Below are 18,791 nucleotides of genomic sequence, written 5' to 3' on the forward strand. Positions count from 1 at the left end.
TCCTACAGGCTGTCATCAGCGCATACACCATAACAGTTAGTACAGGAAGGTTAATTCCTGGATAGCCCACATTTCTTAGCATGAATGGACACTGCTGTACAACTTTGCAGCTGTGTATACTCACAGCGGAATATGTTAAGGACTTTATTTATTTACTACAAGCTTTTCTCTTCTGCCCCTACAAATGTCTAGGGACAGCTTACAGTAAATTTGCAGGGGCAGGGGCCATAGCTCGGGGGGGGGGGGGGGGGGATACCTGCATTGTATGCGGAAGGCCCCAGGATCAGACTCTGGCACCTCTGGGTAAAGTTAGGAAAAAGTCTTTCTGAAGCCCTGGAAAGTTCCTGCAATTCAGAGTCAACACAACTGGGCTAGACAGGCCAATGTTTTGAATCTTTATAAGGCAGCTTCCTGCATTCCTCTATTTCCCATGCTTACTACCACCAGCAGAATGCAGCTTGGAGTGATGATAACTTCTTCCTCTCACTGTCTTCCTTGATCAAATACACTAATAAAGGAGGGTGGCAGAACCTGGTAGCCAGAAGGACTGGTGGCACAGATGCGAGTTCCATTTGAAACCATCTTGAATTTGGGATGGATCTGGGTTTAATTGGAAAGGCTGCTCAGACCATTGAAAGTGACAGCACATCCCCTCATTTCATGATGGAAGAAGAAATCTTTGAACGTTTACATTTTCAATTCATTTATCTGTTCTCCACTTCTTACCTAGATTTGCACACTATTCCTTGATTGCTATTGAACATACTTTATTTTTCCTGTTTACATACATATATTCCAGTGTGGACACAGAAATGTACTAGGATACTATGTTCAGTTTCTGGGGGCTTCGTCTGGGTGCCCACCCCTTGAGAGACTAGGAAGATTGCTAGTAAAGGGAGAGCCTTTTTGGTGGAGGTCCCCCATCCACCAAACCTCCCTGTTGCAGCACCAAATTTGCCATCTTTTTAGTGCCAGGTTAAGACAGTCCTCCTTGTGGAGGTCTTTAAAGACCTCCCTGCTCATTCAGGGGCCCAATAGCCAGGTGCCCTTTACTCTTGGCTGTGTCCTTTTAATTACCGAAATGTTCTTTTTTGTTCTTTTAAATTAATTTTGTTTCTTTCTGCTTTTATCTATTGTATTTTCTTGTTTTTATATTTTGTTGTATACCACCCAGACAGCTTCAGCTATGGATGGTATAGAAATCAATTAATTAAATAAATAACTCCAAAACACATTGGCTTTTGCAAATAGGAGGCAAGAAAAAGGGATGTTCACAGGGAAGAAAAGGATGTTCCCTTTTTCATGGCTCTCCAGTTTGACTGATGTTATAGGAATACCCTATTGGTTTGATTTATCCAGTTGTGCAGAATACCTGGAGCATAGGCAACAGAAGGTGAAGACAAGACACTGAATAGATGCCTCTGCCTAAGAAAGCTTATTCTTAAAAGAAGCTGTTCTACATTAGGGAGAAGGAAAAAGTGTGTGGTTATTACTCTGGACCCTTCTTCCACCCTTATGAGAAAGCACTGCAGGTCTCCACAGTAATACAAAAGGCAGTCTGAGCTGAAATAAACCAGGTGTCCTGTGAGTAATGGGAAAACTAGGAATGCTTGGGCTTGCCAACGTTTTGCAAACTTTTCTTCAAAGCCTGGTTCAGCTTATTCCCACTTTTGTTCTTCAGTTTGGCTGATTAGGGAAAGTGTACATTTCTGCGCACATTTCTCCCCCTACTGACTAAAGCAGGAAAGCATTTTAAATAATGTACATTTCAAAGTGCACATCCCCCCCCCCCAAATGTGCATTTTGAAACATGGTTGCAAGTTCAGGAATACGCTAACGGTTTTTAAAAAATTGCTTCCTTGTGTGCACACAAATGGGGCAAGTTTGCATGATTGGCAGGCTGAAGTGGAATTCTTGGACATCCATCCATCCTACTGCAGTTGCAGAACTTATACCATTATTGACCTCCACTTCCTTTAGAGCATCAGATGAAACCCAGGGTAAGTATTGCACCCGGCAATATAACCAGGGCGATGTAGCTACGGCTGTTGTTTCCCCACCTTTCTATACACACACAACCAGTCACAGTGAGATCCTGAGTTTGTTCTCACTTGTAGAAACATCTGCTAATTGAAGGAAAGGAGGTGCCTTGTCTTGATTCTCCCTCCCTCTGCAACTTCACGTGCCCATCACGAATTTCTCCCATAAGGCTACAGGAGCACTGAAGGAGCTGCTGAGGTAGGGGAAAATGTGCAACACAACAAAAACATCTGTCTGTCAGTCTTCCTTCCTTCCTTCCTTCCTTCCTTCCTTCCTTCCTTCCTTCCTTCCTTCAGGAACTTTTACTGGGTATCAGTCCAGTCCATGAATGGAAGAAGCCCTTCTGTTTGAGGAACCCTGCTTAGGATCCAATCCAATGTCTCCCCATGGGAATCCCTGCCACCACAGGTACTGCTGCAGCTACCAGTAACAGGCTAGCTAGTGCCACCATGCAGGTTGCAGGTACCAGTATGATGATCTGGCATGCTTGGCTTCCAAAGGATAGTTCTCTATCCCATCCTTGTCCATCCTAGCATGGAGAGTAGCTTCAGAGTAACTACTGTAACAAAAATGTACCCCTTGCATCCCTAAAAAGTCTGAATTCAATCCTCCAACTGAGAACAGAATCAGAGAGCCTTGAGTCCTCCCAGTATCAACAAATACATATATAGCTGAACACCATTTCCCCTCTTCGAGAATCTGCTCTTTCCTTAAATTGCTGCATTGGACTTGGTGGTTCAAATGTTGTTGTCTATCCCATAAACAGACATGGTTAGAACACTCACTTCCTCCAGTGTGAGTTGTTAGTAAGACATTACTATCAGAGAGTTCAGGATCTTCCAGGAGCATACGAGAGGTACAAATCTTTTCCATTTTCCAGTAACCTATGATAGTGTGACATGTTATTAGCATTCTGCTGTCTGTATGTGTTAATATATGCATACTTAATGACATAGACTAAGAAATGTAATATAAAAGTCCCTCTTCTCCCAAAATAGAAATACTGCATTAAACTTGATCTGCACATAACATACAAAGTTCAATATGCCACTAAAAATTACTCTGCTCATGTAATATTATACACAAGAAACTTTTGACATGAGCTAAAGCAGCTTAAAGGATAATGTCAACATAACAAGATTCTCATCAGTTAGAAATAGACCACTCGCAATTCATGTTACTGTCTCTTATGTCAGCATTACTGTTCCCTACATAAACACCTTTGATGATGCTGTAGCTTACCCTTTCTTTTCAGGTATTCAGCAATAAGGGCAGCTATATGGATGTAGCACATAGCAGCCTGCAACAAGAAATCATATACAAGTTTACAAATTAGGCAACACAGCTAACTGTAACAAGTCATTTGTCTAAAAGGGGTAAAAGCATGGTATAAATGTGAACATAACCCTAACTATCTGTCACATGCACTTTAACGTGCTTTGAAAATAAAGGAAGCTGGGGGAGGGTATACAAATGCTTGCATTTAAGAAAGTATTGTGACAAACATCAACCAATGATAATAGAAGCTCTGTGCAAGCCAGATGTATCTATGTCACACCTTCACAAGTGATCACCCACCAGGCCAAATATATCCTGTCAGAGAATCATGTACAACGATGTCTTCAGGGCTTAGTAAAGCTGTGTTAAAGCATCTGAAAGGCCATTCTGTGTGGCTAGGGCTAGCAAGTTGCATTCTTCTTGGTAGGACACAAGTTTGGAAGATCAGGTCTATGGTGAAACCCTGTTATTGTGATGGTGCATCTGTGCCAAGACTCTTTGGGTCACTTCATGCTTTCCCATGTACCCCTTCTAGGTGTAACTGCTGATGTATTTATGTATTTGTTTCTGTTGTGAGCCGCCCCAAGGCTTCGTTGCAATGGGGACAGCATAAACATGGTTTAAATGAATGAATGAATGAATGAATGAATGTGCCTGAGACTTGACTATGCTCATTTTTGCAGTTATCACTTTGGGATGCATTAGAGGTAGCATATCCTGCTGAAGGACAGAAGGTTACCTCAATTATTCTTTCCAGCCATGCAATTTAGCTTAATCATGAACAGCTGAAAAGGCATCAAAGAGCCCTTATGCCTCTATGGCACATGGCAAATAGTTTGCTTTTGTGCCTTACCTCTGACAGGTCTCCATTTCTAGCATGAATCTTGGCCATGCTCTCCAGCCAGGTCCTACGTAGTTCAGGTGTGCTGGCATATGAATTTGCCAAGCTGTACTGTAAATCCACTAGCATCTCAGGGTCCTTCTCATGTTCTTTCATCTGAGCTGTAGCCATTAAAACTGTCCTTATGCGTTTGGTCAAGTCTTTCACTTCTGCTGGGAAGTTACTGTTCTTTGGGAAAGAGAAGCAACATAGTACTGTTAAGGACACAGAATCTCCATAAGTCTGTTAAATCATACATTTACCGTCTATATAGTTGGCACTTGCAATCACTGGGTATAAAGAAGCCATTTTTAAATCATACATTTGCAGGCTCCAGCCCATCGTCATCTGTAGCTACCATTTTTGCATCTCACCTCTGTGATTTCTGAATCAGGAGGGATGGGAATGAAGGAAAAAGTCATGACCCTGTAACAGTTGTAGAACTCCCAGGAACAAAAAATGAGTTCTAGGAACAGCATGTATAAAACCCCAAAAAGAACATTATCTTGATCCCCAGGGTTCCCTTGTTACTGGTCTATGAGCTCCAAAAGGATCTGATCCTTATTAGCTAACTATTGCACTCACACGCTGCTCTTCAGACAAGTGACTCTCATAGCAACTTTCAATCGAAAATTTTCAGAAGTTACTGTTTCATCTGACTTTGAGTTCTTCATAAACCAGTAAGACCTGTACTGATGAAGTAAGAGACAGGGTACCTGGCAGGAATTGTTTCAATAGCTTTAGAAACGGGAATTTAGCAGTCCCCAAATGACTTGATGCTGATGAATACTTTATTCTAGAAATATCTCCAGTGGCAGATTCATGAAGAAGTTCTCAGATGGTAACAGAGGAGAAAGGACTTTCAGATCTATAAAACAGTATAGCTAAATTCTTACTTTCATTTGCTTGTCTCCATTAGCAAAGTTATTTGTAATTGCCAGTGAATGCTGGAACCGAGAACCTCCAATTCCTGCATCTGCAATCAATTGGCTTACACCTTTGATGAGCTAAAGATAATGAAAACAAATGGAGGGTTAGTGAAGGTAGATCAAGCTCACAAGCACTTCCTTAGCAGAACCACAAATCCATCACAGCAGACCAAGGAATAATATGCATACTAGTCCAAATAGCCTAGACATTCATCTGGGTCTCCTGGTACTCAAACAGGAAACGTGCAGCTAGCTTGATTATGTTGGAATGAATTAACCTGATTGTTTAACATTCTTCCTGATTATTATTTTTTAACCTAAAGTCTTTTGCACCCTATTTATGAAAGAATTAGCAAAATATTTAAGTTCTTGTATAAAAAAGAATCACCTGAAACTCATATCACTCCCTTTGTTTGATATTAGTGCCCAGTGATTCATATTATAAGTAACACTGGGCATGCATAAGCTGCTAAATGTGTCTACAGAAGCTCCCTGCAGTGTGGACTGCATTTTCAATTTAACTTTATGTTCCAAAGACTGGATATTCCACTCCCTGCTTTTTTAAAAAAGAAAGGAAGGGCTGCAGTTCTTAGTATTTCCTGTAGAACAACAGGGTTGGGAGGGCAAAAGCTTCATCAGAGCTGGCAGTGATCTAAAGGAATATGGTGGAATGAGAGAAAGAATGAATGAAAATGACACTTTTAACCGTAATGGAATGCATTCAAACAATAATCTTACAGAGGTGGCTATTTCTCATCATCAGATCTACTCACCTGCAAATGGGACCGGACTATAGACTTCTGCTTATTAAATTCAAAGTTCTTCCTCATAAAAAAATAAAGCAGAGCAGAAGCTTCCGTCTGAGTTGACCGTGACCTGTGGTTGCAACACTTCAGAATCTCATAGCAGAATGAGCCACACAAGTCAGCCTGTCCTTGGAAGAATGCAGAAGGGAACTATGGAAACAAAAATGGATGAAAAGGCTCAATACATCTTTGCTATGTGAAGAGCCTTCTTATGCAACACTTGCCAATGCGAAAAACTGATCAGTCCCTTTACGCTTGTATAAACTGGTCACAATGGAAAGAAACTAGCTATCACTACCCGCTCCTGGATGCATGTCTTAACATGGTGAGGAGGGTTAAGAGTGTCACAAAAGCCAAGAGCAATGTTGGCAGAAGGTTAGCCTCTTTCACTAGTCTGGTCTCCTAGCAGGGTTGCTCAAGGCAAAAGGGCCAAAACTGACACTCCAAGCTAAGATGCATCTGCCTTCTTAAAGAGCAACAGTGACAGCCCTTCCCTGGCCCCAAGCTGTTAAGGGCTTTATATGTCAAAACAAACACTTCAAATTGAGTTCAGACCTCAACTAGCAGACAGTGAAGATGATATAAAATTGGCATAATATGGGCACATGGACTAGGTAACCAAGCTCTTGTCAGTAACCACACACCACTATTTTGAATCCGTTGAAGTTTCAGGTTTGTCTTCAAAGGCAGCCCCACACTGAGTACATTTGGATCCAGCAGCATACCAGGGGATGGACACTGTCTTTTAGGGGGAGTGCAACCCCATCCAGGACAGGTTGAAGGCCCCCAACTGGTCAGATGGCCCTCCCACCAACAGCAATTCCATCTTATCCGGACTGAGTCTCAATTTATTGGCCCTCATTCAGTCCATTCCAAGTTCAGGCAATGGTACAGAACACAAACAGCCACAGCTGGGTTTGATAAAAATGAGAGGCAGAGCTGAGTTCCTTCAGCATACTGATGACCTATCAGTCCCCACTTCCAAATGACTTCTCCCAGCAGCTTCATGTAGCTGTTGAGAAGCACGAGAGATAATACGGAGCCCTGTGGAACTCCATAGTGTCGATCCCATGGAGTAGACCAACTATCCCCCAGCATCACCTTCTGGTCATGGTCATCCAGGTAGAAATGGAACCATGGAAAATACCTTGCCCAAAAAACCTGTTTACAGATACATACTTCAGGCAACTGATCAGACAACTGTATACATGGACTTCACCAGTTAGCTAGTATATAAATCAAATAGGCTACATAATTGGAAATAGAACAATGAGAAACTGTATTTCATGGCCAAAACAAGACCAGGAGCAGATTGTGGTAATGACCATGGACTTGTAGTATCAAAAATCAGCTGAAATAGATCTCTAACAGCAGCAGAGTGCCAAAATACAACTAAAATGACATTCCTAAAGAAGTTAAAGTCAATATAAGGAATAAAATTGCATTACTGAACTCAACTAACTGTAAACCATACTGTGGACTGAAACCAGAACAAGTATAAGGGAAGAATGCCAAAAGACAATTCCTATTTGAAAAAGAAAGAAAAGCTTAGGTGGATGACAAATGAAACACAATTTCTAAGGACAGGCAAGAAGCAAAAGCAGGAAGTAAAAAAAAAAAGAAAAGAGGACCAGAAACCCTAATGCAACTTTTCAGCAACTATCACATAGAGACAACCATTGCAGTTCTTTTGTGCAAAGAAATAGAAGAGAACAAGAAAGAGGAAAAAGAATGGAAGATCTAGGAAATCAAAGGGAAATTCAAACCTAGGTAATGCTGAAAGACCAAGAGGGGAACATACTATTTGACCTTGCTAAATAAAGAGAAGATGGCAACAATTAATATACCAAAGAGATGAATGGATGACTGATTGCTTCAAAGAAGAATCGTATGAGGAAGAACATGCAGCATCAGAAAGTCAAATGAAAGGTGCTTTGCAATCACTTGAAAGGAATAAAGCACTTAGAGTAGATTGGTTACCAAAATAACTTCAATGAGTCCAAGTTCTAACAGGAATATGCCAACAAATAATGAAAAGAAAACAATGATCCACAGACTGGAAACATAAATATATGCTCTGATCTCCAAGAAAGGAGATAGGAGGACCATTGCACTAATCTCCCATGCAAGCAAAGTGATTCTCAAGGTGTTGCAACAAAGAATTGTACCATATATGGAATGAGAAATGCCTGATGTTCAGGTGTTTCTCTTTGAAGCCCTTCTGATGATGAATATTTCCAGAGTATTTGAATTATCCCAGCTACTCAAGTTTCAAGGCCAAATCCCAATTGTTGTGTGAAAATTTCTGAAATATAATTCCAATGCTAATCCACAGAATACTGGTTCTTCACCAGATATTTTTTCAAACATGATACTGAGCTCTCTTTTTTAAAACCAGCAAGTGAATATTTGCATATATAAATGTCTAAAATACGCAGGAACGTACCTTGCTCACAAACAATCTTAAGGCTGCAAACACATGCTTGAGGGCTGTTGCAGAATGATTGATTTGCAAAAATAGCAGGTAGGTATCGAATACTTTCTTCATTAGTGTATTCTGGCAATCTGATTGTTGTAGTTCTTTCTGAAAAGTCAACAAACAAATAGTTAAAGTGAAATTATTTGGCTTTTGCTCATTTCTTTCTTGGTACGTATTTCTTGTGTCCAAATGTGCATAGCTTCTTTTAATAGAATCAGCAGTGAAACATCAATTCACTTTCTATACCCAGCACAGACTTCCAAGGATCCCCTGCTCTCCCTAAAACAATTCTGCATTTTCTCTCTTGCTGTCCTTTATACCAGGAACTCCTAGGACACATATATGATGCCACCTTGAAGAACCTATGAAACCTTTGGCACAATGCAATCTCATCCTCTACAGACACTTTGGAGACATGTTAGAGCACATTTTGCATATAGAAAGTTCCAGGTGCCATCCGCTACCAAGCTTGGTAGCATGAGAAAAGGCCCCTTGTCTGTGACACTGAGGAGATACTTCCAAGCATGGTAGACACTACTGAGCAAACCAGTCCAAAGGTGTGACTCAGACAGCTTTGTGTTTTCCTAAGAGCTTTTCTACATGAGGCATCTATTGTGTGATCATGATTCATACTGATGGTTGCTTAAGGTTCTTCAAACAACATGGTGATCTTCCAGTTTTGCTTGTGTATTTTCAGACCACTTTTCCCGGGATTTTTTTTTTTTTTTTTTGGCAGGGGGACACAGGGACCAGCGTTAGTATTTCTCAATGCCAAAGAAAATGTAGTTTCCTACTTGTGTATTTGCATTATTCTGCTACAGCACAATATTACTTAGAAGTTATGTTATCAGAAAAGCAGAAAGGAAAAGCTGTTTCTACAGAGCTCAGTTCTCTATTCTCTGATGAACCTAAAAGTAGATTCAGTGATTGAAAACTTTTTTTTACACAAAGCTGTTAGTTTAAGTACACATAATTGAACTACATGTGTATTCTGTTCCTATTTCACCTTGCCTCCATATTCTTTTCTTTCTGCTGCATTATATGACAAATTTTAGATGGTACACTCAATGATCCAGAAACCTGCGTTTCTTTTTCATCATTTTGTAAACCACTATGCACACTGAAGACAGTATTTAAAAAGACCCCTGGACCCCACAAAAAAGAAAAAGGAAAAACAGAGAATCTGAGTAGGTATTCTTTGGAGCCATCTTTTTTCCACACGTATATTCCCAAGATAACTAACCAACTGGAACTGGAAAGAATACTTTGAGAATGTGTTCCTGATTGACAGTTCTTTAATGTAATAATTATTTAAAATTCAGTTGCCTGACTTCATAAATATATACATTGGTAGCTTTATTTACTTCAACAAAAATAGTGGTGATGTTGATGATGAAATGGAGATATTTATTCAAGGTACCAGCACCCTAAGACTTAGAAAGCATACCTGGATTTGATCTGACTAAAGTCCACAATATTAATTAGCCTAAATATGTTGCATATAAGAAAATTACACTGATATCACTGCTTAGGTGATTTTAGTTATGGAATAAATAAGTTCAAATCCAAATATTTTGGCTTATCTGATTTGTGGATCATGCGCTAAATATAGATCACAAACCTTATCTTACATTTCAAAATGCTGCTTCTCAATTTTTTGGAACTTTTTTTAAAGATAAAAATGCAAATACGCATTTGTTCTGAGATACTACAAAGTTTTGAAGCTACTTATATTCCACACTGCCTAGATCTGCACAGCTTAAATATTTTGTACGAGACGCTAGGGTCCATCACTCCCTTGGAAATGTACTCATACATCTTCATGTTTCTGAGAAGCAAATTTGTTACATCTGTGCCAGGATCTCTCACAAAGGATGACTATGCTGTTGTATATACTGGGAGAAATAGGCCATAATAGTCCAGAGGAGAACAAGAAGGTGCAACAAACAAACTAACAAACACTGGTAGGTAAAAGCATACTTTTCAACATAACCAAGCAGTGTGATACATACAGTGAGGCACTAGGCCTAGCATATTCCTGGTATTTGCAAGCATGATGCACAGATTTGATCCTGAGGGATCTTCTGCTATACAGTGTCTATTGCCCACAAATGTGCTATGCATCAATAAAATACTTGTTTGGCATGAATCACAGGCATTGTGATTTTCTTGTTAGTGTTCCATCATGTTTTTGGCATACGAAAAAGATACCTGGTGATGCTGAGTGAAAAGACATAACAGGTCAAGAATAGTAAGGCAAACTTCTGTGGCAATGTTGGCTTCAGTATCTACGTAGTTCACGATATCTGTTTCATTAGAACCACCTAAGACAAAACAGATGTCATGGAAAAACTTATTTAAAGGTAAAAAGGACAGTGGAATCCACCAGTGGAAGTGCCAGTAGTGAAGAATCAACCATTTTAAACATCTCTGCACAAAATACTGAGCAGCGGTACCCAGTGGGGTACAGTGGTCCTGCTGATTCTATTGCACTCCGACTTCTTTCATTTCTCAAGCAAGGCCCAGTGCTTCTGCAATGGGGATTTAGCCATTCTAGGAGAAAAAGGGAGTTCTGCTGACCTGTCCCAGTACATAAATGACAATTTCCATTCATTTTGGTGCTTCCTCCAGGGAGTGTTACATCTCCTTTGTGCTTGCAGAATGGAATTGATGGGAAGGGCTACTTGTGCAACAGAATTGGCAGGAGGGACTGCTTGAACAACAGCCCTGTTAGATACTTCTCATGTGGCTTTCTAAGCAAGCTTTATTGCTACAGAAGCAATATGGCCATTGTCTCAATAGTCCAATACTTTTCGAAAAGCATTTTTGAAAGGGTTGTTTTAACCGCAATAAGGTACATGAATACTCTTTGCTCCTAGTAGAAACATGCTGGAAAAAATAGCTACTTTCACATGTCTGTTAAGTGTTCCTTCTCTATTTGCTTTTCTCTATTTGCTTTTCTAACTCCATCCTCACCTGACTTCTCTAAGCCTGGTCAGTTAGGGATTCAAAATGTTCCAAAAATCTTTGTAAACGTTTCACTCATTTGGGGAATGGACAGTGATCTTTTAGTGGTGCAGTCTCATTAAACAATATTTTCAGGATTGTGTGTACTCTGATAATGATGTATTAAAATATGCATCAATAAAATATGTATCCAGATTTATGTGACTTGCATAAATTATGCACATCAAATACATTTGCAGTTTCATTTTGAATGATGTCTCCTATTCCTGACTACCAAGGAGCTTCGCAAGACACTTCACTTCAACCCTCTGTTTATACATAAGTAACCATTCTTATGACTGCTTAGATCTGATCCTAAGGAATCCTTAGGCACTGAATTCCTGATTCCATAACCTGTAAGTTTTCTAGGCTTGTACAAAGCCACAGAATGCACACAGTTCTAAACATCAATGAAGAGTGTAAAAGACCAGTTGTATCATAGTTTCAGTAGGGAACTCAATGAATTAATAATATGGCAGCTACCCTCATTACTAGAACGTATGTCTAAATAATAAATAATAAATAATAAATAATGTTGTTTCAGAATAAGTGGGATGCATTGATTAGAAGGCTATAAAATGTTTGGTAGGGCCATTTGCCTTCTCCCTAATATGCTGCCCTTGTACATGCAGGGTAGGCAGAAGGACAACAAGGTTATGAAGGACAGAGTCTTTTCTGTGGTGGCACATGCCAAAGGGAGTCTGACTGGGGTCATCACTACTGTACCTACAGTTTGTACATAGCAACCAAGCACAGGTCCAATAACCCCTGAGTTGTTGGGGCCATGCTGGAATGAGCAAGTGTGCTGCTTTTTACTTCCAGTTTGCATTAGGCTTAGCAAACATCTCAGGATTATACAATTCCTAGATTCAGTGTGATGTGTGAACCCAAAACTCTGGCTTGTTGGGGAGTTAACCATGAGTTAAAACTCTGCTAGTTTCTCCTTCAACAATCCAGAATTCTGGATTCATGTTTTCTAATCTAAAGTGGAGGCAGCAAGTGAATGGAAAGCAGCAGTTCAGTGGTGCAACCCAGTCACCCATGGGTTGTTCTTACATGCAGACTGGATTAATAACAAACCAGACATGTTTGTGCCTGCGAAACATGTGCTCATCACTTTAGTGGAGACGCCACTATGAAGTGGAGACTGGAGAGTCTGCACTTACCATTCACAGTGCAATCTAATACTTGCCTACTGAGAAGCAAGTTTTATGAATTTTCACCAAGACTGCTGAATGTTTGAATTAATTTAAATACTTACATGCAGATTCCAACTGACTAAAAATATACTCTGAAATTTGGAGACTGCCGTCTATATCATACACTGGCAGTGAATAAATTGTGCAGTGATATCAACAGATGATCTGGCATACATGAACTGTCTTAAATTATATAGGCAGTTTGATTTGATATCACAATGCATATAATTTCCCCCCTCAGTGTTTCTGAAATAAAAATGCAGGTCATTAGCTAAAGGGACTTCTGCACTCCCATCCTTTCCACTGTGTGAGCAGGAACCACTACTTGGGCCATGGAGGTGAGTGCTTCATAAAGCAGGCCCCCAGATGAGCAGAAACAGTTCTGGATGGGGACAGGTTGGCCGAACTCCCTAATGCTTATCTGCCCCATTCCAGAAATGAGCACTTCCACTCATTTCCAGTTGCTATCTGAGGCCTAAATTCTCACGTGCAAGTGTGCCTTGCTGGTGGTCGGGCAGCAATGAACACTGCCTACAACGGTGTGTTTCCACTAAAATTAGCAATAACCATTGCTTTGTTCGGCTCTGTTTAGGTCTAATTTTCCATGTCTCCTTAAACCCACATGATTCCTTCTGCTAGTGTGGCATAACCTTCAGTAGGGAGGCTGTTCAGTCGTCTTTGGGGCTTACTTGAAATGGTGCTGTCTATCATCTGCAGGAGTTTAGGGTTGGAAAGGGCATTTTTGCCACGGATGATTGGTAAAGTCTGAGATCGGTGATGCTTGTGAACTTCACTGCTGGAGGAAGAATGTATCCTGTGAAACAAACAGACAGAGCATTTTGCTGAGTTATTATACCTGATGTCCCCAGAATTTTGACTGTAAGTCTCACAGATTTCTCTAGCAGTATATGAAAATATTGTGATTCCTATTTTCTACATGGCACTGTCTCGTGATATGAATAATCTGGAGTAAAGAGGAACTGAGGACAGTGAAACAACATATAAAGTTCATTATGAACAGAGCAATCCTATCCTCTACCAGTGGTTGGCCAAGGTGGGTTGAAAAGGGGTGAACAAGCTGCTTTGCCAGTGGAGAGGAACTGTCCATCAGCCATGGAGGCACCTGGTATACTCTTTCCATGTTGGCAGAGAGAGCTACTACTGAGACTCTGATAGGGCACTCTGCAGGCAGTCTTGGATGTGCTGGACACAGTCCTGTATTACACAAGCACAGCCATGGATTGCATCCTAAACCTAGGCTAGTCTTGAAATGGCTTAGGAGAACCAATGGCAGGGAAAGTCAGTAGCATAATATAGAGTGGGACAGGTGAACAGAAAAACAGCACCCACCCCTTTCTCCCTTGCTTGAATGAGCCAGAAGGGCTTTGGAAGTGTTGGTCATCCATAATTCATATCCCCATTTAGGATTGTTCTTAAGAAATGCACGGTACACCCACATTATGCAACTTCAGCTAACTAGGTTGTCTTTTTTGTGTTTGCTTCCAGCAGTGCTCTAGGAGGAATGCCAGAGATTTGGGGATTGAGGTTGACATTATTCGTGAGCTTCACTACTTGGCTGTGAGGCACCAAATGCCCAAAATTTCAAAAATTAATTCATAGCCTTGAGTGAACACATCAGCAAAGCTCTACCTATCTGTTGTGCTTCTGGTATTATCTCCCTGCACACCAAACAATTAAAAATCAAGCAAGAAATTGCCTTAGGCTAGCCCTGCATTAAATGCATCATTACAGGCAAGAGAATTCAGTGTTTCCTTCTGGCAGTAGGTACAGTGAAGCACTGGTGAAAAGTTCACCAGCTGCTACACTTCTGGTTAGGCTTCACACTGGTTCTCCTGCAAATATGCAGCAATCCAAGGGTCTAGTGAAGAGTTTCATTCAGAGGAGCTCCTCCAGCTGTAAAGTGAGATCAATGTTTATTTTGCAACCAGAAGGCAAAGGAATACATCATTTTCTTTCAGGCTTCATTTGGTTCCAGCCACGCCATGAAGCGATTTTACTGGCAGCTGTTGTTTTCAAACTAGCTGAATATGTAGCTCTCTCAGAATCATGGCATACAATGCAAGGCAGAGTCAAGCAGAGTCAAAAAGTTAGGGTCTTTCCAATATGTGCCTCCAACAAAGAGGACCATGTCAATTTTGGTCTCAGTATTTGACTGAGTTCCTATAGCCAACCATATGAATCATTAGAAATACAGACTCAGATCCCCCAATGTTTTCTTTTTCATTCTAAAGCTGCCATAGAAGGTCCTGGAGTTTATCATAATGGGTGTTTTGGACTAGGATGGTTAATCCTTTATTCCATGCCATTTTCCCTAACTAAATTGCATCTTTCAAACTGCTGCTAATCCGCCATGGGCTGGTTAGCAGCAGTATAGGTACCTGATTCCTCCTAATTAATCAATTACATTTATGTCTTGCTTTTTCTCTTCCTCCTGCACGGAACTCAAGCTGACTTGCATGAGTTGCCTCTTCTCCATTTTATTCTCACATCAGTCCTGTGAGATAGTTTAGGCTCAGGGTTGGTGACTGACTCAAAGTCATGCAGTGAACTGCATGGCTTTGTGGGGATTAGAATATCCAGAATATCCTTTCCTCCAAGCTCTAATTCAACAATCAGCACTACACCATCCTCATTCTCATACACCATGCTGGCTCTCCAGATGCTATTATAGGGCTTACAGCACTTGCAAGAACAAATCTTAAGTATCTGATACTTGTTCTGAAGTTAAAAATTATTGGGAGATCTACTTGCAGATCTCCTGCATCAAATGTATGTAGTTCGGCCCTTAGGTGTTAGGTCAGTGTCCACTTTCAGGTTTGCCTGCCATAAAGTCTATACACAGAGAATGATGAAGCATCATCTTGACCAAGGAACAGTATAGCTTGTCAAGCAGCATCGGGAAATGCCAGATAGAATGCAAGCTGAACTTGTTCGTGGATGTAGAGTAGGACAAACCCTTGGAAACAAGAACCACAAAAAGAACAGTCAGGAGGCTTGTTAAAGTGAAGCAACTGTGCAGAAGAATAAGTGCCCAGACAAATGGAAGATGAGCAGGGGAAAGGGTTGCTGTAGAAGTTGGGGTTCCTTTAGACTGGAATGAAATTAAAAGCTCAGTACAAAACAAATCTTACCACTGGGGCAGAAGTCCAGATGTCTGACAGGATGAATTAGAGCCTTTCAAAGTGCCATTATTCTGGGCAGTTTGAACAAACTTGAATGCAGCAGCAATTTTCCTATTAAATAAAAATAACAATGACCACCATCATCATAAAATACTAAGCACTTTCCTTTAGTAAACCTGATCAAACACAACAGGACTTACTCCAGAGTAAATGAGCATAGGACTGCTCTGCACATTAGTCTTTCATATGAAAAATGCATCTGGCAAAACATAATAAACTCCTGAATCAGTTTATATATTGCCTATTTGTTATTATTTTTCACTGCTAGAGATGTACCAAACAGAGAAGCTCATTGTAATTGTTTGAAATGAAAAACAAACCATCATTCCATGGCCAAACAAAAGTGCATGACCCTTGTCAGCTGCAAAAATGTTCTGAAACTACTGGGATAATAGCCAAAAATGACTGCTAAGTGCTTCTCGACACGAGGGGTTGAGCTCATTGCTTTTATGGAGTAAAATGCATCCTTTACATGGGCCTTTACCTGGAGTTTGTATTTCTCAGCCTCTGTGTATATACCATTAACCAGCCACAAGATGGTGATGTAGTATGCGGCATTACGGAAGATTTTCATCTTCTCCTGAGGTTTTTGCTCTGGTTTGCTGTGATTTAAAATTTAATACCAGAATGCCCTTACTGTAGATACACACATGGTACACATGCACATGGCTGGAAAACTCAGGAGAAGCCTTGGAAGACACAGGTGTTGTGAAAAAGCCCCACGAACATTTGTGAGTGAAGGATCACGAGCACACAATAAATCAATAAATACCACATGTGGAGAAGCCCTAAGAGGCATGAAGATTCCAGGCTGAAAGCTTTGGAAAAAGTTATTTCTCACATTATACTACCAGCATAGTAAGACCAAATATTTCACTGGGAAAAGGAACACATAAATAAACAAGCAACGACTAATGTCTTCAAAACAGAAGTTTTATATGTTTGGGTGACTGTCTCCTCACACACCGTTCCTGGTTCCCTATTACTGAACTTCTAAATGTCAATAAGGTAGAGTGAGTTATTGAACTCTACCAGGCAGGGTGTATTGAAACTCAGCTGTGGAAGAAAAAAAATCTGATTTGGCATCAGCATTCGTGCGCTGACTGGCATTTTCTGCATTTACTTGTGAAGCACGTTTCAGCAATTTTCACTTGCCATATGATTTACGCATATGACGAAAGCATAATTACCTCACGATGTTTCGTTTTCCTAGATATCTGAAATTCTGAAGGCAAACTCTGAAAGATTAAAAAGGACTCAAATCATTTTACTTGAAAGCATAACGTTGCTATTTTTGCAAAACATCCACAGCTAGTTTGACAGACACATACTTTCAGTTCCTACTGACAAAAAGCACATATTGCAAGTTGCCACAAGCAGATTCTTTCCTCAGAATCACGAAAAAATATATTTTCCTCCTTTGTGATGAACTACAGAATACTGGTAAGGCTAAGCTTCAGCCTTCATGTCTATCTGACATAATTACTATGTTTTAATCATACATTTATTACCAGTGTGGTGTAGTGGTTAAGAGCATGGGACTGGGACTCAGAGGATCTGGGTTCTAGTCCCTGCTCAGCCATGGAGCCAACTGGGTGACTTTGGGCCAGTCACAGACTCTCAGCCCAACCTTCCTCACAGGGTTGTTGTTGTGGGGATAAGATGGAGGAGGAGAATGATGTAAGCTGCCTTGAGCTCTTTGTAGGAAAAAGGCAGGATATAAATCAATCAATCAATCAATCAATTTACTTGCAAGATCAACATTTGAGATTTACTTGCAAGATTTTGATTCAAATTCCTATAAGGAAAGTGAAAGGAAATGACAGCCCAATTACCAAACTAAATTTCTTGTTAATTTGCTCTCATATTAATTTGTAACCACTGATTTGTACCCATCACAGATGGGATGGCTAAGTCCATCCTACAGAAGTGCAAAAGGACTGAACTTGTCACCCATTTACTGCAGCTCCACTGCACAAGGCAATCTAGTTCTTGAACCTCTGGCTGTTCCAACATCAACTTCTAATTTTTCTAAATGGGCAATTTTCCCATTGGGCAACAGTGTAACATTGCTAATTGGAACCTATGTGGGAAAAGGTTGTACAGAGCAAGTGTCAGATATTATGCTGTTAACAAGTGAGTCTTCATAGTGTAACATATTCTTGCAAGAGGGGAACTTATGGCTTGTCCTTTATACAAGGTCCTAGATCTTAATTGCAACAAATGAGCAAGCCACATTGGATTGAATCCAGATTTTGCCTCTTACAAACAGAAGGGCCTCAGTGTTCATGGAAGGGTTCTGATTCTAAGGAGGAATCCCACTAGTGGGAAATAGGGCAAATAATTTTCATTGATTCCTTTGCCTACTGAAACCTCTTATTCTGATGTCATCTGCTCAAAGGACTGGTGGGAGGAGCTCCAAACAGAGTAGGAATTAGTGGTAGCTGCAAGGGAAGATGGGAATAGGTGAAAATTATTTCCCTTCTCCCAGGTTGGAGCATTCTGAGTTGGTTTCTATTCAAGATGTGCCACTGCCAGCAAAAGCAAACTCAAATCCAATCCATAGCATCAGCAGCTAATAATCTGTTCACTTGACCTTTTCCAATTCTGGGCAGAGAAGAGAATATTTGACCCTAGTGATGCAATTATTTTATCTGTGCTCAGATGGCTAGAAATTTCTGCAAGGACAAAGATGAAACTGTGGTTATCTTTCCATTATGTTTGTATACTGAGGCAAATGAGCACAGTCACATCTTTCACATATATAGCTGGCTCTACATGCTTAGAAGAACAGAGGTTGGCAAGGAGAAAAAGACTTTGTGATGTTATCTAGTTCTCAGAAGTAACTGTGCTGGGATTTATTCCTAAATGTGGATAGGATTACTACATAAGAGACATTAGAATAGTCCTGTTATACATACAGGACTTGTGAGGTGTGTATGTACACGTACATTATATATACTGATTTTGA

General features: G+C 40.4%; 1 protein-coding gene across 6 annotated transcripts in view; it reads right to left on the reverse strand.

Annotated features, from left to right (window-relative positions):
• DOCK10 (dedicator of cytokinesis 10) overlaps positions 1–18,791 on the reverse strand; it is a 197,028-nt gene that overhangs the window by 18,624 nt on the left and 159,613 nt on the right. For 4 of the 6 annotated variants that reach the window (XM_044432859.1, XM_044432856.1, XM_044432857.1 and 1 more), the window contains exons 38-47: positions 17,011–17,058; positions 15,770–15,871; positions 13,307–13,431; positions 10,624–10,736; positions 8,380–8,517; positions 5,901–6,083; positions 5,095–5,205; positions 4,172–4,387; positions 3,283–3,340; positions 2,826–2,924 (exon numbers count right to left, since the gene is read on the reverse strand). In XM_044432859.1, coding sequence (XP_044288794.1) covers positions 2,826–2,924; positions 3,283–3,340; positions 4,172–4,387; positions 5,095–5,205; positions 5,901–6,083; positions 8,380–8,517; positions 10,624–10,736; positions 13,307–13,431; positions 15,770–15,871; positions 17,011–17,058 — 1,193 coding nt within the window. The remainder of the gene's footprint in view (positions 1–2,825; positions 2,925–3,282; positions 3,341–4,171; positions 4,388–5,094; positions 5,206–5,900; positions 6,084–8,379; positions 8,518–10,623; positions 10,737–13,306; positions 13,432–15,769; positions 15,872–17,010; positions 17,059–18,791) is intronic. The other 2 variants (XM_044432860.1, XM_044432858.1) reach the window with 1 other exon arrangement.

Source organism: Varanus komodoensis, unplaced genomic scaffold, assembly GCF_004798865.1.
Source record: "Varanus komodoensis strain SLA01 unplaced genomic scaffold, ASM479886v1 scaffold25, whole genome shotgun sequence".
Taxonomy (NCBI): domain Eukaryota; kingdom Metazoa; phylum Chordata; class Lepidosauria; order Squamata; family Varanidae; genus Varanus; species Varanus komodoensis.